The 20,179-nt window shown below is 36.9% G+C and overlaps 1 protein-coding gene across 5 annotated transcripts in view; it reads right to left on the minus strand.

Annotated features, from left to right (window-relative positions):
• Positions 1–20,179, minus strand: part of LOC106648228 (tau-tubulin kinase homolog Asator) — a 97,627-nt gene that overhangs the window by 24,868 nt on the left and 52,580 nt on the right. For 4 of the 5 annotated variants that reach the window (XM_014364948.2, XM_014364947.2, XM_014364949.2 and 1 more), the window contains exons 9-11: positions 15,026–15,357; positions 11,845–12,135; positions 5,617–5,841 (exon numbers count right to left, since the gene is read on the minus strand). In XM_014364948.2, coding sequence (XP_014220434.1) covers positions 5,617–5,841; positions 11,845–12,135; positions 15,026–15,357 — 848 coding nt within the window. The remainder of the gene's footprint in view (positions 1–5,616; positions 5,842–11,844; positions 12,136–15,025; positions 15,358–20,179) is intronic. The other variant, XM_023458330.1, reaches the window with a different exon arrangement.

A 20,179-nucleotide genomic window follows, 5' to 3' on the forward strand; every position in this document is an offset into this window, starting at 1 on the left:
ATATATTTTAAAGTACATATCGATTTGTAACAAATTTTGTCATTGTGTGCTGATTTTTTAACTTATGCCATTATGAAAAGATGATAGTTTGGCACTGATCGAGTCTTTATCTAGCTAGGCATAAGAGCACCTAGTGTCTTTTGGTGTAGATCGATATGGTCATAATGTAAGAAAAATCCACGATTGTGTGCTGATTTTTAAACTTGTCAATGCAAGGGATGACATTTTGAAACTCATAGAATACATAAAAAATAATAGCATAAGTGCCAGTAGTAGATAGAAAAATCTAGACTTTACGAAAGATGTAAAAAATGTTTAACCCGAAATATTGTACAACTTTCTTAGAGTCTAGATTTTTATATCTACTAGTGGCACTCATGCCATTATTTTTCATGCATTCTATGAGTTTCAAAATGTCATCCCTTCCATTGGCATAAGTTTAAAAATCAGCACACAATCGTGGATTTTTCTTACATTATGACCATATCGATCTACACCAATGGACACTAGGTGCCTAGCTAGATAAAGACTCGATCAGTGCCAAACTATCATCTTTTCATAATGGCATAAGTTAAAAAATCAGCACACAATGACAAAATTTGTTACAAATCGATATGTACTTTAAAATATATCGCCACGCTAATACGGCGTAATATTCCGTTTTTAGCTTGTTATCGATGTATCTTTCAGACTTTTCAAGGGCATAAGTGGAAAAATCAGCACCTATTATCGGTCACTATCTCCCGGTCTATAAAATATATCATCTCTCGAAGATCTAGTGAGAGAGAGCAAAATCGCTGTCAGTCGTACCGCCTGGGAAAAACTATGTTTCTTGAATTATATCTAGCTCAATAATGAAGTTTTTTTGTCTGCTGATGACCAAAATTGAGGTAAAAGGAGTTTTGGATAAGTCGATGAACATAGTACAATATTGGCCTAATCGAAGGAGACGAACACATTTATTTTAGAACTTTTATGGGGTTTTGAGGTCGTAAATACGATTTTAAATTACTTATTTGAATTCTACATCCAATTTTACATTAAAAACCACGATTCAACAATTTTTTCATATCACCCACAGAAAATCAGAATTATAAGCACAATAATACCAGAAAAAGAAAATTCAACCTTAAGACCCTGTAGATCCAAGAGAGTTGGACCTAGAAGGCTAATATTTTTTGGATTTTCACTTTTTAATGTACTCTTCAAAAGCATATAATTAAAAAAAAAGTTTTTTTGACCATCTTGAAATTTCGAAATAATGCTCAGGAAATTAATAAAATAATACCTGTGATCTTGTTTCCAGCATTTTATAAATCGAACAGCAAATTTAAAAATTTTTTGATTTATGGGTTTCTGGTAATTTTACGTTCCTTAAAGTATAATGGACAACTATTGTATTTAGGATAAGGGAATGCCTATTCAATGCAAAAAATTTTTTTCAATTGCGGGTTCTAGTTGCTGGTCAGAATAAATAAATATATTAATAACAGACACCTTCAGAAGTTCAGGATTTCCGATTAAAACATTGTGAACAATAAAAAGAATTGTCAAATTAGAAAAAATTTTTTTTCTTTTTATAAAGCTTTCACTCCATAAGACTTAAATTTTTTAGTGACTTCAGTACAGCTATTAATTTCAACTGCAAATCTGCCTATGAATTGTCCACCGTAAGTATAACGTCCGGATCATAATAAAAAAAAATTAACAAATTTTATAGTGATGGCAGAACAATGTGCTTACGCTTAACCGTAAAGAAGTATGCAGGCCCGTTGTTCAGCCCGAGCAAAAGTGAAATAAATTACGCTATTTATTGGAACTTATAGTAATAATCACCGTTCGGTGGTCGAATTTTACGCAATTAGACGATGCGACTAAACTTAAAGAAAAAAGTGTAATGAGTAATTCGGTGCTACTAATCTCCGCTAGCTAGTCATCTGTTCTAAGTTAAGAAAAGATCATACATTGTGTTTGCACGTGCATTTTTTAATTATCAATGATCAATTTGGTATCGCAATTTTTTTTGCATTCAAGTATCACGGGGTTTGTGTAAGAAGGTATGGGAAAATCTCACAAACGTTTGACCGACTTGTACTCGAAGTTGATTTTTTTATCATAAGCACAATGATGAAACTTTGCAAGCCATTGGAGAGATGATTAGTTAAACATTGTACAATTTTAACAGTGAACATGATTGCGGAACCTCCCTTCAATAGTTTTGTATTAATAAATGCGTACAATCTCAAAAATTTATTTGTAAAATTTTTAAACATAAAAAAACTGGTATATTGAATGTTCAAATGACTGACACCAGACTCATTTCTTTGTTAATTCGCTTGACGTTTCGACTTATTACCACAAGTCATCTTTGCAACTCGCAGTAATAGTATATTACTGCCCTAGGCCGGGAAAAATAGAAAAGTCCCAGGGCACGTGAAATAAGCGACCGAGGCGAAGCCGAGGTCGATTAGCACGTGCACTGAGGCTTTCTTTTTTCCCGGTATAGGCCAGTATACGATTTTACGTACCCCGGGCCCGAAAATAGCAATATCCCGTTTAGCGCAGCGGCCGGGAACTGCTACTTTCGGGCCGCTGGTACGTAAAAGTACTTAAATACACCTAGAAGAAAAAAGTAACCCATTATTTAGATTAGAGTGGAAAAATAGTACTTTACGATACAAATGCCATAAGTAACATTTTAGCACTGCGTAGTTTAGGGTCCGAGCGCAGCGAGGGTCCTAATAGCTGGGCTGAAAAGCCGGCTGCCATTAGTCGTTTTCGGTCGTGCGTGTGTTGGCGCGCATCACCGCATACGCGCGGACCGCCCCATTCGTTACTCGTCGCACGCGCGGCGGATCACAGCGCCACTTCTTTACTCGTCGTGTACGTGGCGATTCAGCGCCACTTCTCGATTCATCGCGTGTCGCACGTGTGTTCCGTGCAGGGCATCAAGGCTCGCATACTTATATTAGCGTACATTGCTGTATACGTGTGCATGTCGAGTTGTGCCGTAGCGCACGTGTGTCGAACATTGGCGTTAGGCTTCTTTTACGATAGCGATCAAGGAACAATGGAACGAGTAAATACAAATCAGTGAAACGAACTGAGCGGCGATAGAGTATTTTGTTGCCGAGAGCATACCACAGGCCCTGCGCGGCCAAAATCGACTGATTTACCTACGAATAAATTGAATAGTAGCGATAAAAATTAAAATCATTGTCGTTGATTATTTTTCGGATCTTGGACTCAGAGTTGAACCCGAACCCCGTTTCTTTCAGCTAGCGACATCTGATGGTAGGTCGGTGACGCGAGTCGAAGCTCGCGACTTGATTGACGACGGCCCAGACTCCCCTTTTTATGAGGTACAACAAAAGTGCTCGAGCTTGCCCTGAAATTAAATTGATGACGAAGGAACGAGGAAGGACAGTTGCTGTCCCAATTCCGCCCCGTCGCAATATAAAAAAGAATAAATAGAATTCGTTCGGGATCTTATAGATTTGATAAACATCATGAAATTTTTCAAATTATCATTCACCGAATTATTATTTTATAATAATTCATCAAAAAGCAATAAAATGGAGGTCAAAGGTTTGTGAAATTTTTCCATATCTTTTCACGAATTTATCAGGGATGCGATCTCGTACAGACTTCTCGAGTCTGCGCAGTAGCGCCGACGCGTCATTGGCCGAGCGAGGTTTGAACGGTCAGGCCGCGCGGCGTAGCGGGAGTGAATGGGAGAAGCGGTGACTGTAACCCAAAGCCGGGGGACCGGGCACTGCTTTTATATAACTTCGATTGGTACTCTCCCAAATGTAAGCGTGGCACGGTCGGTAGGGAGAGCGCCCGGTATTCTTATGCTCCCGGGATCAATTCCTGGCAAAGTATCTTTTTTTATTTATTTTTTTTGACAAGTTACTAAGCTAAAAAAATGTTTGATTAGCGGCAGTCTTCCATACCATCCACGAGGTTCTGTTGTAGGCGCGTTGCTTTATTAATGTTAGTTTCAAAAATTTTCCCAAATGATGAATACCAAAAATATCAGAATTGGATGTCGCCGGCCGCCTGTTGTTTACGTTTTGAGTTCGCTACCTATTTTCCGCGAAATGTGCACGCCGACCGAGTTTGCAAACCGAGATCGAGTGCTATACGGCGAAATACAACTCTGATATTTTTATTACTTACTAACGCGCTTCATGTATTTATCATTTGGGAAAATTTTTGAAACTAACATTAATAAAGCAACGCGCCTACAACAGAATCTCGTGGATGGTATGGAAGACTGCCGCTAATCAAACATTTTTTTAGCTTAGTAACTTGTAAAAAAAAATAAATAAAAAAAGATACTTTGCCAGGAATTGATCCCGGGAGCATAAGAATACCGGGCGCTCTCCCTACCGACCGTGCCACGCTTACATTTGGGAGAGTACCAATCGAAGTTATATAAAAGCAGTGCCCGGTCCCCCGGCTTTGGGTTACAGTCACCGCTTCTCCCATTCACTCCCGCTACGCCGCGCGGCCTGACCGTTCAAACCTCGCTCGGCCAATGACGCGTCGGCGCTACTGCGCAGACTCGAGAAGTCTGTACGAGATCGCATCCCTGGTATTTATCCAGCTTTTCTCTTTCGATGAAACTTGATTGATTTGATTTCCTGTTGACTGGGATTGAGTCAGGCTGCTTGATTATTTCATCATTGTAGTGTCGGTATTAGGGTTTAAACTTAGCAATGATTGGCACGAATAACGGTTGGCCCAGTGCAGGCACGAGTTATAAGTCCAAGTGCTAGCTCGGAAGATTAATTTGTACCGCGGACGCCGCGTACGTCCTTGTCCGTAATATTCCAGGCAAGGATCGTCACTAAGCGGGCGAAGAGACAACACATTCGAGTAAAATATTATATAATATTTGTTGAAAGTTAAATTAAGTTAAGAATTACATTGAATAATGATCATAATCACGAGACTTGAGCAGCAGCAGAGCAGAAAGGGACTCGACAGAGAGTGATCGCGCGAAAGAAGGAGTTCCTACGTACAAGGTAGACGAAAGACCGCTGTCCAAATATATCGTCCGGTCGTAACCGCTGTAGACAAATTCCAACTGACAAGGATTGCGCGGCGTCGAATATCTCTCGAATTGGCCTCGTCAAACCACAGGTCTCGCAATTGTTGCAGCACGATGCTAATTCTACGATAGCTAACACAGATCTGAACTCGTAAATACAGTTCGTGAGTCCACAGAGGACAATTTTTCTACAATAAATCCTCGCGTGCTGCCATCATACGTGAATTGAACGATCGTTACAATTCAAGACCCAAAGATACTACGCGATGTAATTCCCAATATCTCGACATCCGCAGAGTCGCAAAGAGCTACACGCCGTAGCCGTTACACACGATTCAAAAAGAGTAAAGACCGAAAAAGAATTCTAAATCTTCAAGATTAATGCAAATAACTCCTAGATTTAGACTCAGAGACCCCAAAAATTCAGACATAATATACTATTACAGTTCTTCAGAACAAAATTTTTTTCTTATATATCTTTTGTTTGTTAAGAACTTAAAAAAATACTTTAAAAAAATATAAATAAATTATGTAAAATGTACATAGAAAATTATTACCTTTTCAGTATCTTCACCTGTCAGAGTTTCAAATGCTGAACAACTCCATGATTTTGACAGTTGTTGTGGGTTTCTACTTTTTTTCAATTTACTTAGATTAAGTTTTGCTAATGACTTTTGAAGCAAAATTAATTCATAATGATTTAATTTTGCCTCCATTAATTTTTTTGATGTGCTTTTCGGAAATTGATCTTGTTTGTTTGATTCACGCCACTCAAACAGTAACTGTAAAAATTGTTTAAGGATTATGCATTTCAATAAGTTATTGTACAATATATGTTACTAGTATGTTTCAAAAGCACTCCGCGTGTGTCAATTTTTTAAATTCGTGTTTCGAGGTTAGTGTAAGGTTCAGAGATAGTAAGTATAAAACGAGCTTCGCGCGTTTCAATTTTTCATTCGTATTTTGTACTAACTGTCTGTTGACAATTAGCAGCGCAAGCGCTCGTATCGAGTCGGCTCGCACCGAGCGTAGCTGTCTGTGTCAGCCAATCAGAGAGGTAACATGTACTTAGAAATGTTTCATTACTTTCTTTGAAATGGTATTCGATAAGAAAAACCTACGCAAGGTTTATTTAAATACTGAACATTTTGAATTTGTTGAAAAATTTGGCCTTTTACACTCATAAGGACACTAGTCCAAAGTAAAAGTAAGTATCAGACCCACAGATAGTGACAAATTATATGTGCTGATCTTTTCATTCATGCCTTTGAAATGACTGAAAGGTATATCAATAACAAGCATAAAATCGGAATATATGACGCGGTAATAGAGTGGCTACCTATTTTTACACAAATAAAAAAAGACAATTATCGGGGACAATCCTTAGACTTATCCAGTCAGATTCATCAAAAATATAATAACATCGCACCGTTTCGTAGACTCATGTCTACCTCTTCAAGTACAAGTAATAACTACTCTTAACAAGAGCATGAGTCAATAATTTCAAATTATTCAAATACATACACCGTCTTAATGTCAAATTAAATTTAAAATTTTTCTTCAGCGGCGTTTAAGCCTTGAACGTTCTCTTTCCGGTTCAATATATCTTTGCAAAAATTTAAAATGTCAGATGCAACGCATTTTCTGTAGTCCTGCTCATGATCCAAAACGCAGATACCATCCCAGTCAGTTTTATGGCTCATGAATTTTGACTCAAGTACCGAAACCATTGATACTCATTTCTAGGCGTTTTTATATTCTTTAATTCTGGCAATTGAACTACATTTGATTTGACCCACATACACCGTTGGACTGGTTAAGCAGGCGATTTTCGATTTTATATTTTCAACATATTTATTAATTTAATAAATTTAACTGGGTAAGTCTAAGCATTGTCCCCAATAATTGTGTTTTTTATTTGTGTTAACCATGCGGGGTGTAAGAAACATATACTAAGTAACGGTGCCACTCCGGGCAAGACATGGCCCGTCTCGGTTTTCTTGAATGCTGAAATTTTGTCAAAGAGAATCGAAATAAGTAGCAGATATTCCTAATTAATAAAATGAAACGATAAGGTATTTATTTATGCACCAGTCACAAAGTTGACACCTTATCAGTAACCGAATTTATATGATATTAAATTAGGAATATAATGAACAATAATTACTTAATTCTACGACTCGACTTGGTAATAAGCGGCTTTATAAGACTTTTTACGGCGAGTGCGGGTATGGATTCGATGGAGGTTGATCGCGACACGATACGGGAGAGAGCGCACACTTGGAAGAGTTTTACTTGTAAATTTTGATTTACTGGGCCACTCATGTCCCTTACATACACAGAACAATAGTACGTTTGGCTTCCCTAGTGAATTCATCGGTGGTCACGTACAGAGTGTCAGACCCTGCCTCACACGTTCATAGTTAGACCCATTAGTAGTAAATAGCGCCGTCTACTTGATACACAGTCTCGCGATCGATCACCTAATCGACCTGACCTGATATTCAGATGTGTGTGTACCTCAGCTGCTCAATACACATTTACTTGAATGTCGCGATAAGGAAAGGAAAAGAAAGGTTTTAGTCACCCACCAGACTTTGCAGTGACCTTGTGACGCGGTAACATGCCACCGTGCTGCAATTATGAATACATTTTTAAATATTGTGACGATTTCACGAAATATCAAAATTACACGAACGTAAAGAGTGAATGTGCGAGTGGATTGCGCGACCAACGAGATCGACAAGGAAGGGAATGGATGATACCACCTCAGCGTGTGTTCGAAGTGTAGGGAAAAGGAAGAACCAAAACTAACTTCAAATTGGTTGCTCGGGCCACGTTTCCTGAAGCGTAATTACCAAATACACGAATCGAGCGCTTCGCACGCTGATGTTTTGTGAAGGTGCGTGTCAGTGCACATCAGTTTCGCAATCGAACTGTGAACACGTGCGGACGTGTGAGAGGTTAGATGAGAAGTCGCTATTGAAAACGGAAACGTAATGTGTGAGAGAGTTGGACCTTGGACGAAGTGAGGAGTTGTACGCGCAAAATCTGTGTATGCAGAAGTGGAACGTAGTGTTCGTGTTCGCCGTGAAGCTGTGTGTGAGGCGAGGTCTCTTAGAGTGTGCTGTCGAAGACATGTGACGTGTTGCGAGGTGACAAGGTGTATTTGTGAGTTATTCGTAAGGAAATGCGAGCCAAAACAAATCGAATACGCTGTGCAGCAGAAAGGGTTTCGATGGGTAGAAAGGCCAAGGCATTGAGCAGCGAAGTTAGTGAGATTGTGAGTTGAAAATTTTAATAGTGAGACTTGGTCGGTCTTGCGTGTCTTGAGTTGCACAGGCATCTTTCCGTATTTGCGGTTGTTGAAAAATCTATGTATATGTAAGTGCGATCCTTCTGATTTACATGTGTGTATACGGATGCAAACTGTACATCTCCTTATCACCGCACAGGAGTGGGGTTGCGTAGCCCACCGGCGAGTGCTCGCACGCGAACACGCTGATTTTTGCTATACACTGCGCAGAGCGCACATCATTTCGTACGTTAATTACTTATACCTATTTTACATACTACTTAATATATTATATTTTACCTTTATATATAATAAACAAAGTCTCTCTTTATTTCTCCCTACTACTTGCTGCTCCAGTACACGTTCTCATGTGAAAATCAAGGTGATTTTACGAAACAGCGGTTAATGCGTATCCAAAAAGTACCGCGACTATGGAAACCTTGGTCTTATTGGAAAACGGGTAATTGGTAGACCTAAATTGAGGTGATACCTGATTGATCGAAGTTTTACATGATTTTATTGTAAAAAATTGGGTAATTAAATGTAGTATAAAAAAAAACAGAGTATATTATGATTTTTAAAAATGGTCAGTTGATCGCGATTGTTTAGTATGTTTGTTGAAGTCTTTATAAGATTCTTGGTACGAAGCCATTGCTTGCTCACAGTCGTGTCATGTTCATCTGCTACTTTAAGTCCACTTTTCAGAAAATTTATAATTTGTATTCTATCAACGATCTACCTTACTTTTTTATCTCTTTTCTTTATATTTTTACGATTCGGGGAAACGATTTTTCAAAATTAATAGTAAAATTTCTTTCCAAAACAAATACACGTTTTCCTCGCGAAAGGAACCATAAAACTGATCATCAAACTTGCTTAAAATAAGATTTGTTTACATATTTCTGCTATCGAGTTTCTGTAAGAGTATTCTACTACCAGTGTAAACACGCAATTTCTTGTTATAATAGTCAATTATTCCAGAATTAAAAAAAATTTTTGCTCGTTATATCTTACTCGAAAATCGAAACCGTGGGTAAAAACCGCAAATGAATGAAACTGCATACGCTAATACGATGGGATATCCACATTTACAAAAACAAAGTAAGCGAAATCCACGAATATGGAAAGATGCCTGGATTTGGAATGAGTGTGGAAGTAGGAAGTCTTTTGTGTAAGTCGAATTGTGCTATACACATTGTTCTCTTTAAATTTTCGCGTTCAGGTAGTCGAGCAAGAACCCGCACAGACAGGTCACGCATTTCATCTCATAAAATCGCATATGGTGGTCGCTCAGTCGTCTGGATCAGTAGGATAATGATGTTCAGGAGAATGTTGTGGCCCCTTGTAAATGACAGGAACTCCGTTCTCCCGTGCAAGAGAAGTAATTGCTCGAGCATGACACTTTTTTTCGCAAGCGAATGCAGTCCCAATTCGACTTTTCTTTTTCAGGAATGTCTCTCGACTTATGGTACAGAAACCCATCAATAATTCATTTACTCCCGATTGAAATAACATTATTACTCAATGTAAAAAAACGAAAATAAGGTTATCGCAAAAAAAATGTTGAGCGATGCCGTGTCAACCCTTTACCTGAATTTGCGCATATATTATGCTTATTCGCGACATTAGTCATTCGTGAAGTGCGGTTCATAAAAATAGCTTTTGTTAATTATATCGCCGTTACTTACGAGTAAAAATACAGTGAAAAACGCTACGAAAAAAAACATACTGATAAAATGCCCCGAAAAAAACACAGCTTATTGAATGCTGTGAAAAAAAAACACACCTCATCGGAGCGCCACGAAAAAAAACACACCTCATTGAATGCCATGAAAAAAAACACAGCTCATTGGATGCTGCGAAAAAAAACACACCTCATTGGATGCCGAGAAAAAAAACACAGCAGAATAAAAGCGCAACAAATTTCGATTCGGTGTGTTTTTTTTCGCGGCATCCAGTGAGCTGTGTTTTTTTTGCGGCATCCAATGTGCTGTGTTTTTTTTCATGGCATTCTATGAGGTGTGTTTTTTTTCGCAGCGCTCCGATGAGGTGTGTTTTTTTTCGCAGCGATCCGATGAGGTGTGCTTTTTTTCGCATCGCTCTGATGAGGTGTGTTTTTTTTCGCAGCGTTCCGAAGAGGTGTGTTTTTTTTCATGGTATCCAAAGAGGTGTGTTTTTTTTTTCACGGCGCTTCGATGATGTGTGTTTTTAATCGTAAGCAACGGCGATATATTCGTGAAAAAAGTATTCGTAAGGGGATTATTCTTGAAACCGGTTATTCGTGAAATCGGTTATTCGTGAAATTTGATTCGTGAAAAACGACAGATGCCATTGAGACTCGTGTCAGGGATTTTCCAGCGTATTATACAATTTTAATATTGAGAAGTAATGTGAAAAAGGGAAGTAAGGCGTGATTGTAGTAGGGACTGTATGAATGAAATTTGAAAGAGTTGGAGTAAATAAAGTAAAAAGTATTTTGTGACCCTCTCACTTATTTTCAGCATTGGACTACCTAAGATCAAGGCGCACTTATAGTCGGCTCCACCCCTTCTCAGGTAAGATACTCGGATAGACTACCCGGAACCTCAGTAAAGAAATAATAGGACTGCATGGCTAGCATGGGCTGAGACCCAGACCCTCGCGCGTCTCAGTATTCATCCTTTTTAAAATAAACTTGAATCTTGTGTGTTGATTTTTAGTCTTATGTCATTATTGAAATATTATTCTTTAGCACTAATCAAATCTACACCTAAGTAAACATAAGGACCCTCAGTATCCTTAGATGTAGATTAATAGGGTCATAAAATAAGAAAAGCTCATGATTGTGTGCTACTTTTCTCACTTATGTCAATAAAATAGATGAAATTATGGAACTTATTGCCTTTTAACATTATAGATTTTACTAAACATTTGAAATATTTTTATAATTCACCTTTCCATAATCAAAACAATTTTTGGAAACTACATTGAGTTACCAACAAATGTACGTATGAGCGAGTGAGTGTGTGTGTGTTTTTTTTACGACATGGCGTGATATTACGTGATAAGCTCTTTGAAAAGTCTCAAATCGAGTCGATTTCAGCTAAACGAGACATTTTGTGTTCTTCAAATGGTACCTTCAAAGCGGCCTACCGGGCGCAAAAAATCGTACAAAACTCTTTTTTTTTAATTACTCGTAAGAAAGAGGACTTTGCGATTATGTATGTTTGATTTGGATAAACGATTGACTGTAATCTAGGTACACGTTCAAACAATCGATTTTTGTGTGACTTTTGGTGTTACGCTAAAGTGCGACTGGAGACTCGAAATGGACTCAAGCCTATTGATTTTATTTATGGCTTGAAACTAGAAAAAATTTTGAATAAAACTTGAAAACTCGTCTCGATACGAAATTGACGGAGATAAAAGCCTTTAGAAAGTAAAAAAAATTCAATGAAAGTTTTTGTTGCGATAATTTTGTTGCGAATTGTAAAAAGATATATGCACATACCTCAGTTGGATTAAATTCATTGGTACTTTTATGTTCTGGACTTGGTAAATTTTCAGGTTTCCATTCATTATCAGTTCCCTCAGAATCATCAAATTGTGACTTCCATTGAGATCCTAATGTAACGCCGCCACCTTTAGTAATTTGTTGAATAGCTGATAAATTATCGTCATCTATTTGAGCAAATTGCGTAAACGAAAAATCTCGTGCAATTGCTTTTCCACTTCGAGTGTATTGTCGATTATCAATTTTTCTTTTAACTTCTCGTCGAATATTATCCCTAAGATCATTTGCCTGTGACAAAATACGTGAAAAATAGTAAATAACTTGCAAATAATATTCATTTTTATAATTTTTCGTTACATAAAACAAAACATTTTCGGAATTATAGCTACGTTGGTCATTGCAGGCATATTTGGGAGCTTATTTGCTTGAAGATGATTTTTTCTTATGTTATTTAAATAAAAAATTCAAGAGCCTGTTGGGAAATAGACAGCGATTGATTTGGGCCGTATAAAGTATTAGAGACTTGTTTTTTAAGTGAAAACTGTTAAAAAAACTGTAGCAGATCGTATAAGAACGAGGTTGGGAAATAACAAACAGTCTAATGGATATGCAGTAATAAGCAAATAAAAGTACACTGCCCGTCTATTCGCCATACCTGAGCGGAAAATGAGTAAACTTCAAAGTTTTGTAACTCAGTCAAAAAAAAGTCAAATCAACATTTTGGATACACCATTCGAAAGGCATTTACAAGCTTTAAAGCTATATAAATTGTTATTAGGTTTATTTATTTATACCTTTTTTCACAAAAATACAGCCCTTTTACTGCAAAAATGACAATTTTTATTCATTCACATGTACACTGTGTTCAAGGAGGCGTAGAAAAACAATTTTATGTACAAAAAAGGTTGGTTTTGATATGTACAATGAGAAGCAATAGTTACGATCCCGTTTCTAAGAAAATTTTTTTTTTTCGGTTTTTTATGCGTGTTAACTTGCCAGCGCTCAAGGAGACGACATTTTTTGTTCGCGATCGATGCGATTTTTCCATATTAGGGCCTTGAAATGACTGCACATACACAATTTTATGTAAAATTCAATGCCCTTTCAGAATCTGGGCCTAAATTTGAGATTTGATGCTCAGTTAAAAAATTATTGTAAATGAATTGTTTATTTTTTATTTAACGCTTACAGTTACTGTTAAATATTAATACAAATGACTTATAGAACCCATGGGATCAAACTAAGAATACTAGGAATACTTAATGATTAGGTACCAGGAAGCCACCCAAAAATTTTGGTAAAAATTGATCCCCTACACCTGAGGTAGTCTTGTAGGTAATTTCATCTCTAAAATACGTTCCAACCGTAACAATGAGTAACTCGTCTAGTGATTTGAAGTGTTCTACAGTCTACGACGTAACCTTTTTCAATTAAAAAGAAACTAATAAAACTGCGAGAAGCAGCGATTGAGCGGCTACGCATGAATTACAACTTAATGTAGCTCGCGCATCTTCTATGCATAATTTTGATGACACCCACGACAGGTAGAAAGTAACATAATTTCGGACACGCATGGCCAGCGTAAGCAATGCCGAATTGAGCGGCCTAAATCCATCACCTATTTCTTATGCCTCTGCTAACAAACTCTTGCAAAAATATAATTCGCACGGCAAAGAAATGAGCATACATTGCCACGAATATGAATGAATATCTAAGAAAAGCTGTAAAACTACGGTGACCGTGACTTCATCGATTTCGGGAAGAGAAGGGCCCGGGGTCTTTTAATATACACGCGCATGCAAGATATGTGTCAATCATTGACCCATATCGAGCTAGCTACATACGCTGCAACCGCTAAGGTGGGGGCAAATTTAGGTATATATAAGCTACGAGAAAAGAGGATCATCAAAAATTATTTTTATTTTTCGAGTTTCCAAATGGAAACCATTCCAAATCTCAGGGTTTTTGTGCTAATATCGCGTCCTTGGTATCTAAACTAAAAAAAATGTTTAAATACAAAAAATGGCGGTCGAAACACGAAAAAATGAATGAAAACTTCTAGAATTTTTCTCAAAAACGAAGGACTTAAGAAAAAAGTTTATTTTTTAACTTTAATTTCTCCAATCTAAACCCCGCTAACTTTTAGTTTAGATACTGAGGACGCGATATGGTTTCCATTTCAAATCCGAAAACACGTTTTTTTTTTATAAAATCAAGTTTAACTTTTGACCTGATCTTTTTTTCAAAAATCTGAGATCAGATTTGGAAAAGGCCTTAAATTTTACATTAGAATTAGTAACTCGCATTTTTTTTACCCCATTTTCACCAAAAATACAAAGACCGAAAAAAGTGTTGAAAAAACGTCCTCTTGGTACTTAATGGGTCAAAAAATAACTTTATTTTTCAGACATTCCAAGCGTTAGTATTAATTTTTAAAGTCTCTAACGAAACATTAAATATTTAATAAGGAATGTCTTGTAAAAAATTGAAGACTCATTAAAATGACTAATAAATTTGAAATAAAAAACGTTCAACTTAAACTAATTTTGTTTTTTTTCATTCAAAACGTTAGACCTTAGGTCCCGAAAACTCTCAGAGCCATCATTAGGAAAACAAATAAACGTCTTAAAGTTAAATTTGATGGATGTAGTTTAGTTAAGACAACAATATTCGATATTTGCTCTAAAATCCGAAAAAACTTAAGAAAGTGCTTATTTTCGCCCTTTTTCCTCAATTTGAACGTTATATTCGTGTAAACGAATTTTTTTTTAGTATCTTAAACAGTAAAAGGGTAAAGTTTCTTTGTTATAAAACCCATAAAATTATCCTACAAAATTAAGAATAGTTTTATAACATTCTAATAGTACAATATTAAGTATAACATAGTTATATGGGGAAAAAACGGTTTTTTGAAAACGGGAAGGGTTGAGCTACTACTGTTGAGAGTTATGACAACGGACTTCTTCATCTGTAGTCCTAAACTAACTTTTTGAAGGGTGGGAGCGAGGAACGGATCACTTTGGGAAATAAGGACCACCCTAATATTCATATAGCATGTGTAGACGATACAAATTAAATATCTACAATGTAAGAGGCTAATTTCTAATTGGTTTAAAATTTAAAAAAAAAATTTGTTTTTAATAATAATGATCAATATAGTACATTAATCGGTACTTACAGTTTCAAAAAGAGGTAATTTTTTTTGGTTTATTTGTAAAATTGAATAGTTAGAAGCATCCGTTTCTTGTGGAATTTTCGAACTCACAGAGTCTTCGAGCACAGGTTCTGACATGGTGGAAATTCTGCATTTTGTAAAACTCATTCCACTGGATGATTTTCGAATAACAGATGTCGAGTTAACGCCTTCTTTCAAGCCCAACTTTTCCGACGGCATTCTATTACTTGTAACTAAAAATTCCTCCATTTCTACTTGTTTATCGATCGGCGAGCCATGAAATTTAGTTTCTATTGACATCGATGCTGTTTGGCGTTTTTTCTGAGAACCTAAAACTATGTAAATTGTTACTAAAATCATTTCTTTTTTCAAATCTTAAATAATAAAAATAATATTCTAACAAGAGTGTCCTAACAAGAACACATGAGTTTCAGATTTCAGATCTTCTTCAACTTCTTTTTGGGAATTAAATAAAATTTTAAAGGAGATGTTAAAAGTATTATACAAAAAAAAGCAATTGGCCTTGAAAAAATGCCATATTTTATTTTTGTCAAACGGTATAGTTCATAGGATTCTAAAATTGTATGAGAAAATCTTCATAGTGAAAATATGATCAGTTATCTGATGAAATATGTATCATAATCAATTCATAAACAGGAATTATAAATGTTGAATTATACTATATGAAAAAAAAGGAAATTAACAGAAAAATAATTGTAGCATAGTATTGGTAGTAGTGACATGTAAAGTTTATGCAATGATAATTTATTACTAAAAACATTAGTTAATTCATAAAAACTGCAAAAATATTCAAAAATGTATAGTCACTTTCATGGAATTAATTCTGATGTTGGAATGGAAGAATCCTTTTCTAATTATATGCCAACAGCATTTGCAGCTGTAGCGTCTAAAGTTTTATTAAATTTTTGTCCAACATACGAAATAGACGAAATTTTCTTCGAAAGCCATTGTAATATAAAATAACGCATACACGACATCATCATGAAAGAAAAAATATTTCAAAACAATAAAGTATGATTCATTATTTAAAAATATTTGTGACTCAAGGAATTTCTATTAATCCATTAGCGTCGGGACGGATGTTGTTTTAGACAATCCTATTTTGAATATCTCTATCATTAAGAATTTCACGAAAAACTATAAAGTTTATATTTTTTATGTGAAAGTTTAATTCTCTTTCAGAATCTGGACTCCAACAGTCCAATAGTTCTCCTGTCATGTCCAATAATTACAATATCAAAATCAAGCATCGCGGACATCAAAATCATTCAGAAAATACCCCTAAATTTTTTTCAGAAATTTCGGAGAAAACATGTGGGTTTTTAAAAAATGTCCAAATCCAATGAGAATAACATTTTCTCGTTAGAAAATTAATTAGGATTCCAATAAAATACTAGTTTTATGTTTTAACTTGAAAATCAATTATTTAACATGAAAATTTTAGACTTAAAAATGTTTTTAGAATAGTTCCATTAATTCCCTATCAATTTTTTCAGAATTTTTTGAGTCAAGTTATTCGATATCAGATTGAAATGAACTGAAATTCAAAAATAGCCATAAAAATCGGAATAAACTATCTAAGTTCAAATCCAAATAATGTATATGGGCTATATCATATTAACCGTGATAGTCAAAAATTAAAATGAAACAAATTACATTGAAAAATGAAAATCCTTAAATTTTCAGCCCTCTAAATCTACCCGCATGGATGTACAGGGGGTAGGGAGACAAAATCTCCAAAACAAAAGTTCCAATGCCAAAATGTCCAAAACCCAAAATTCAAAAAAAAGTCCAAAGGTACAAAAGATCCAATTATCTGATGTCCAACAAAATAAATATCCAAAGTTAATTTGCCCAACCCCAAAAGTCCAATAATGAAAAATGCATAGCTGCAGCGTATGTACACGTACATGTACATGCGTACATATATATATGTAACTATATATACGTAACTATGTTTGTTTATCGGCGTAGTTACCCCGTCACTTACGATACGATTTCGCGACGATCGGTCACGGTTAATCATCTCGCGGTCTATTTAAATTATTTTGTCGCGGTTAATTTGAATTATCGTACTTCGTTTAAATTTTACGTTACGCCTCCGTTTGTGTTTTCCGTTGTGTAAAATTTGTGTTAAAATTTTGTGATGGCTGAACAACCACCAACGGCTGAGCTTATCCACAAAGGCGGCACCACGTATCTTCACTACGATGGATTTTTATACCTGCGTCATTCTCGAAAAGGTAAGTCTCTCAGTCTATCTTTCTCGCGCTCTCTTTCTATATCTCTCGCGCTCTCAGTCTATCTTTCTCGCGCTCTCTGTCTATATCTCGCTCGCTCTCTGTCTATCTTTCTCGCGCTCTCTGTCTATATCTCGCTCGCTCACCCCCTCTCAGGTTCAACAAGTTATTGGAGATGTCAGAGAAAACCACAGTGTGCTGCTAAAATAACCATCATTCACAATGGGGATGACATCATCGTGAAGTCAGGAGGTGACGCGGAGTCTCACGAGCCGAACCATGCACCTAATCCAGAAGAAGTGGAGGCTTTGAAACTACTATCGGACCTGAAGCGTGAAGCACGAGAACATCCCGAAGCGCCACCATCGAGGTTAATGCGACGGTTACAGGATGCTTCCCCCGCTGTGCTGGCTCAGCTTCCTGATCGGATGAACGTCAGGAAGCAACTGCAGAGGGAGCGCCTCAAGGAAATGCCGTTGAACCCGGTAAACATCGAGGACCTGGAAAGTGTGCCTGATAAGTTCCGAAGGACGAAGATGGGTGATATTTTTCTTTTATATGATTCTTTTGAAGACGATGATTTTACTCTTACATGTGGCCGAATAATAATATTCAGCACACGTGAAAATTTAAAAGTTCTTTTCAGATCTCCCCTTTGGTACGTTGATGGTACCTTCAGCACCGTGCCATCTATTTTTTTCAGATGTTTGTTGTGATGGGTTCCGTCAACCAAGTGCACAAAGGAGTCGAGCAGACTATAGCATTGCCTCTCGTTTATGCTCTGATGGAAGGAAAGGAGCAGATTGCCTACGCAAAAATTTTCCAAATCATCAGTGACCGCGGACGCGAATTCGGAATCCAACTTCGTCAACCGCCTCGTATTATGTCGGACTTCGAACTGGCCATCATAAACGCAGCAGCAGAGTTCGGAGGAAATGTTCATCTATGCCTGTTTCATCTCTGTCAAAGCGTGTATCGCTTTCTTTGTGAAGTACGATTTTTTATTTTTTCTTTCGTTCTTTTTTATCAACTCACTTTTATTACTTTTATACTTTTCCAGGTTGGACTTCAGAGCGCCTACAAAAATCCAAAGGATGACTCCGTACGCACGGCATCAAGGATGATGTGTGCCTTGGCATTTGTCCCCGTGGATGACGTTGAAGAAGTTTTCGATCTTTTCAAGGAACAAGAACATTTGCCTGAAGTCTTTAGGATCAAAGTTGTACCATATTTCGAGGTAAGTCGTATATTCTTAACTTGTTATCTCTTTTACTTAATTTTTTTAAATCATTATAGAGAACGTATGTCCGTGGGAAGAAAGCCAGAGGCAGAGCGAAGGCAGTGGCAGTCCGTTACGCACCAGTACTATGGAATCATTATCAGGCAGTGCTTGATGGTACAGCAAGAACAAATAATGCGTCAGAAGGTTGGCACAATCGGTTCCAGGTGATTGTGGGCAAGAAACACCCGAGCCTTTATACTTTCCTCACGGAGCTGCAACATGAACAAGGCGACACCGAAACACTGTTGCGTCAAATTCAGTTGGGCCAAGCTGTTCGCAAAAAGCCCGATGGTCACTTCGTCACAGTCCAGGATCGAATAATGAACATCGTGATGCGTTATGACGAATACGTGGAGGACGATTCGCAGCTTAAATATATCAAGGACCTTGGCCACTACCTACACCTTTAATAAAGGATTACTTTTTTATATATATCTTTGTTTTATTTTTCTTGGGGATTTTTTTGGGGCCTACAATTTTTGGATTTTTGGACTTTTTGGATATTTTAGATTTTGGACTTATTTTTGCCGTTGGATCTTGCGGTCTGGATCTTTTGGATTGGAGGTTTTGGTTTGGAGATTTTGTCCACCAATCTGTACAGGGTCTCAAAGTTGGAATTTGATTTTTTCAATTTTATTCTGATTTTCTAGGGTAAATGTGAAAAAATTATTGAAACATGATTTTTTATGTGAAATTTGATGAGAAATTCTGATTTGTTGTCAAAAATCATATTCATAACCTTTTTACCCATTAAAAAGGGGTAATAGCTGTAGCAGCATACTCCATGCCTGCTACAAGACATGCAACTATATCCTGAGCTCAAAGCGTAGAACATAAGAAATATTATTATACAAGTAGACGCAGACGAGCCCCCAAACGTACTGATTCCCACACCTCAACCTTAAGATTCTCCCACATATTCTAGCACCCGAGACCTGCAAAAAAGAAGAACTAATCAACACGAGAAGACGATGAGAACAAACGAGCATAAGGTCGATATGAGTAAATGATACAACTGGCGCCGGCATGATATGCTTACAGAAGCACGACAAAAGACATCGAGCAAGCCGATACAATGTCTCTCCTGTTGAAGCACCACCAGACAGACAAAACAAAACTTGAAGTTGAAGCACATGTAGACCAAACCAAAAGCCTTCGTATACGCTGGATATTCTTGCAACCAGACGTATATAAAACAGAACAGTAATAAAAATAAGAAAAAAACAGATCAGACGCACTTGATGTACAGTAGGTTAGCTGAATATCTACAGCTGATTTAAGATGCATCTCAGGTAGCAAAATCTGAATACATTTACCTTCAAACCCATATAATATTTACGACACACTTAACAATCCACTGAAGCACTAAAGTATTCACGAACAGACGAACACCTGTCAACAAACGACGAAAAATCAACTCCGCTAATAGCAGTACCGTGAGCTGCGAAATGAGCAGACGAGAAGTAAGACAATAACCGACCACTCATCGATCATTATCGATTGCCAAGCTTTCGGGTTAGAATTCAATTCACCCCCCCACCCCCCNCCCCCCCCCCGTGACACCGTGTTAATTGCTCTGTATCTATCCGAAACGAAAATAGAGCATTGTGACGA

The sequence above is a fragment of the Trichogramma pretiosum genome, unplaced genomic scaffold (assembly GCF_000599845.2).
Source record: "Trichogramma pretiosum strain Unisexual culture from Peru unplaced genomic scaffold, Tpre_2.0 scaffold48, whole genome shotgun sequence".
NCBI lineage: Eukaryota > Metazoa > Arthropoda > Insecta > Hymenoptera > Trichogrammatidae > Trichogramma > Trichogramma pretiosum.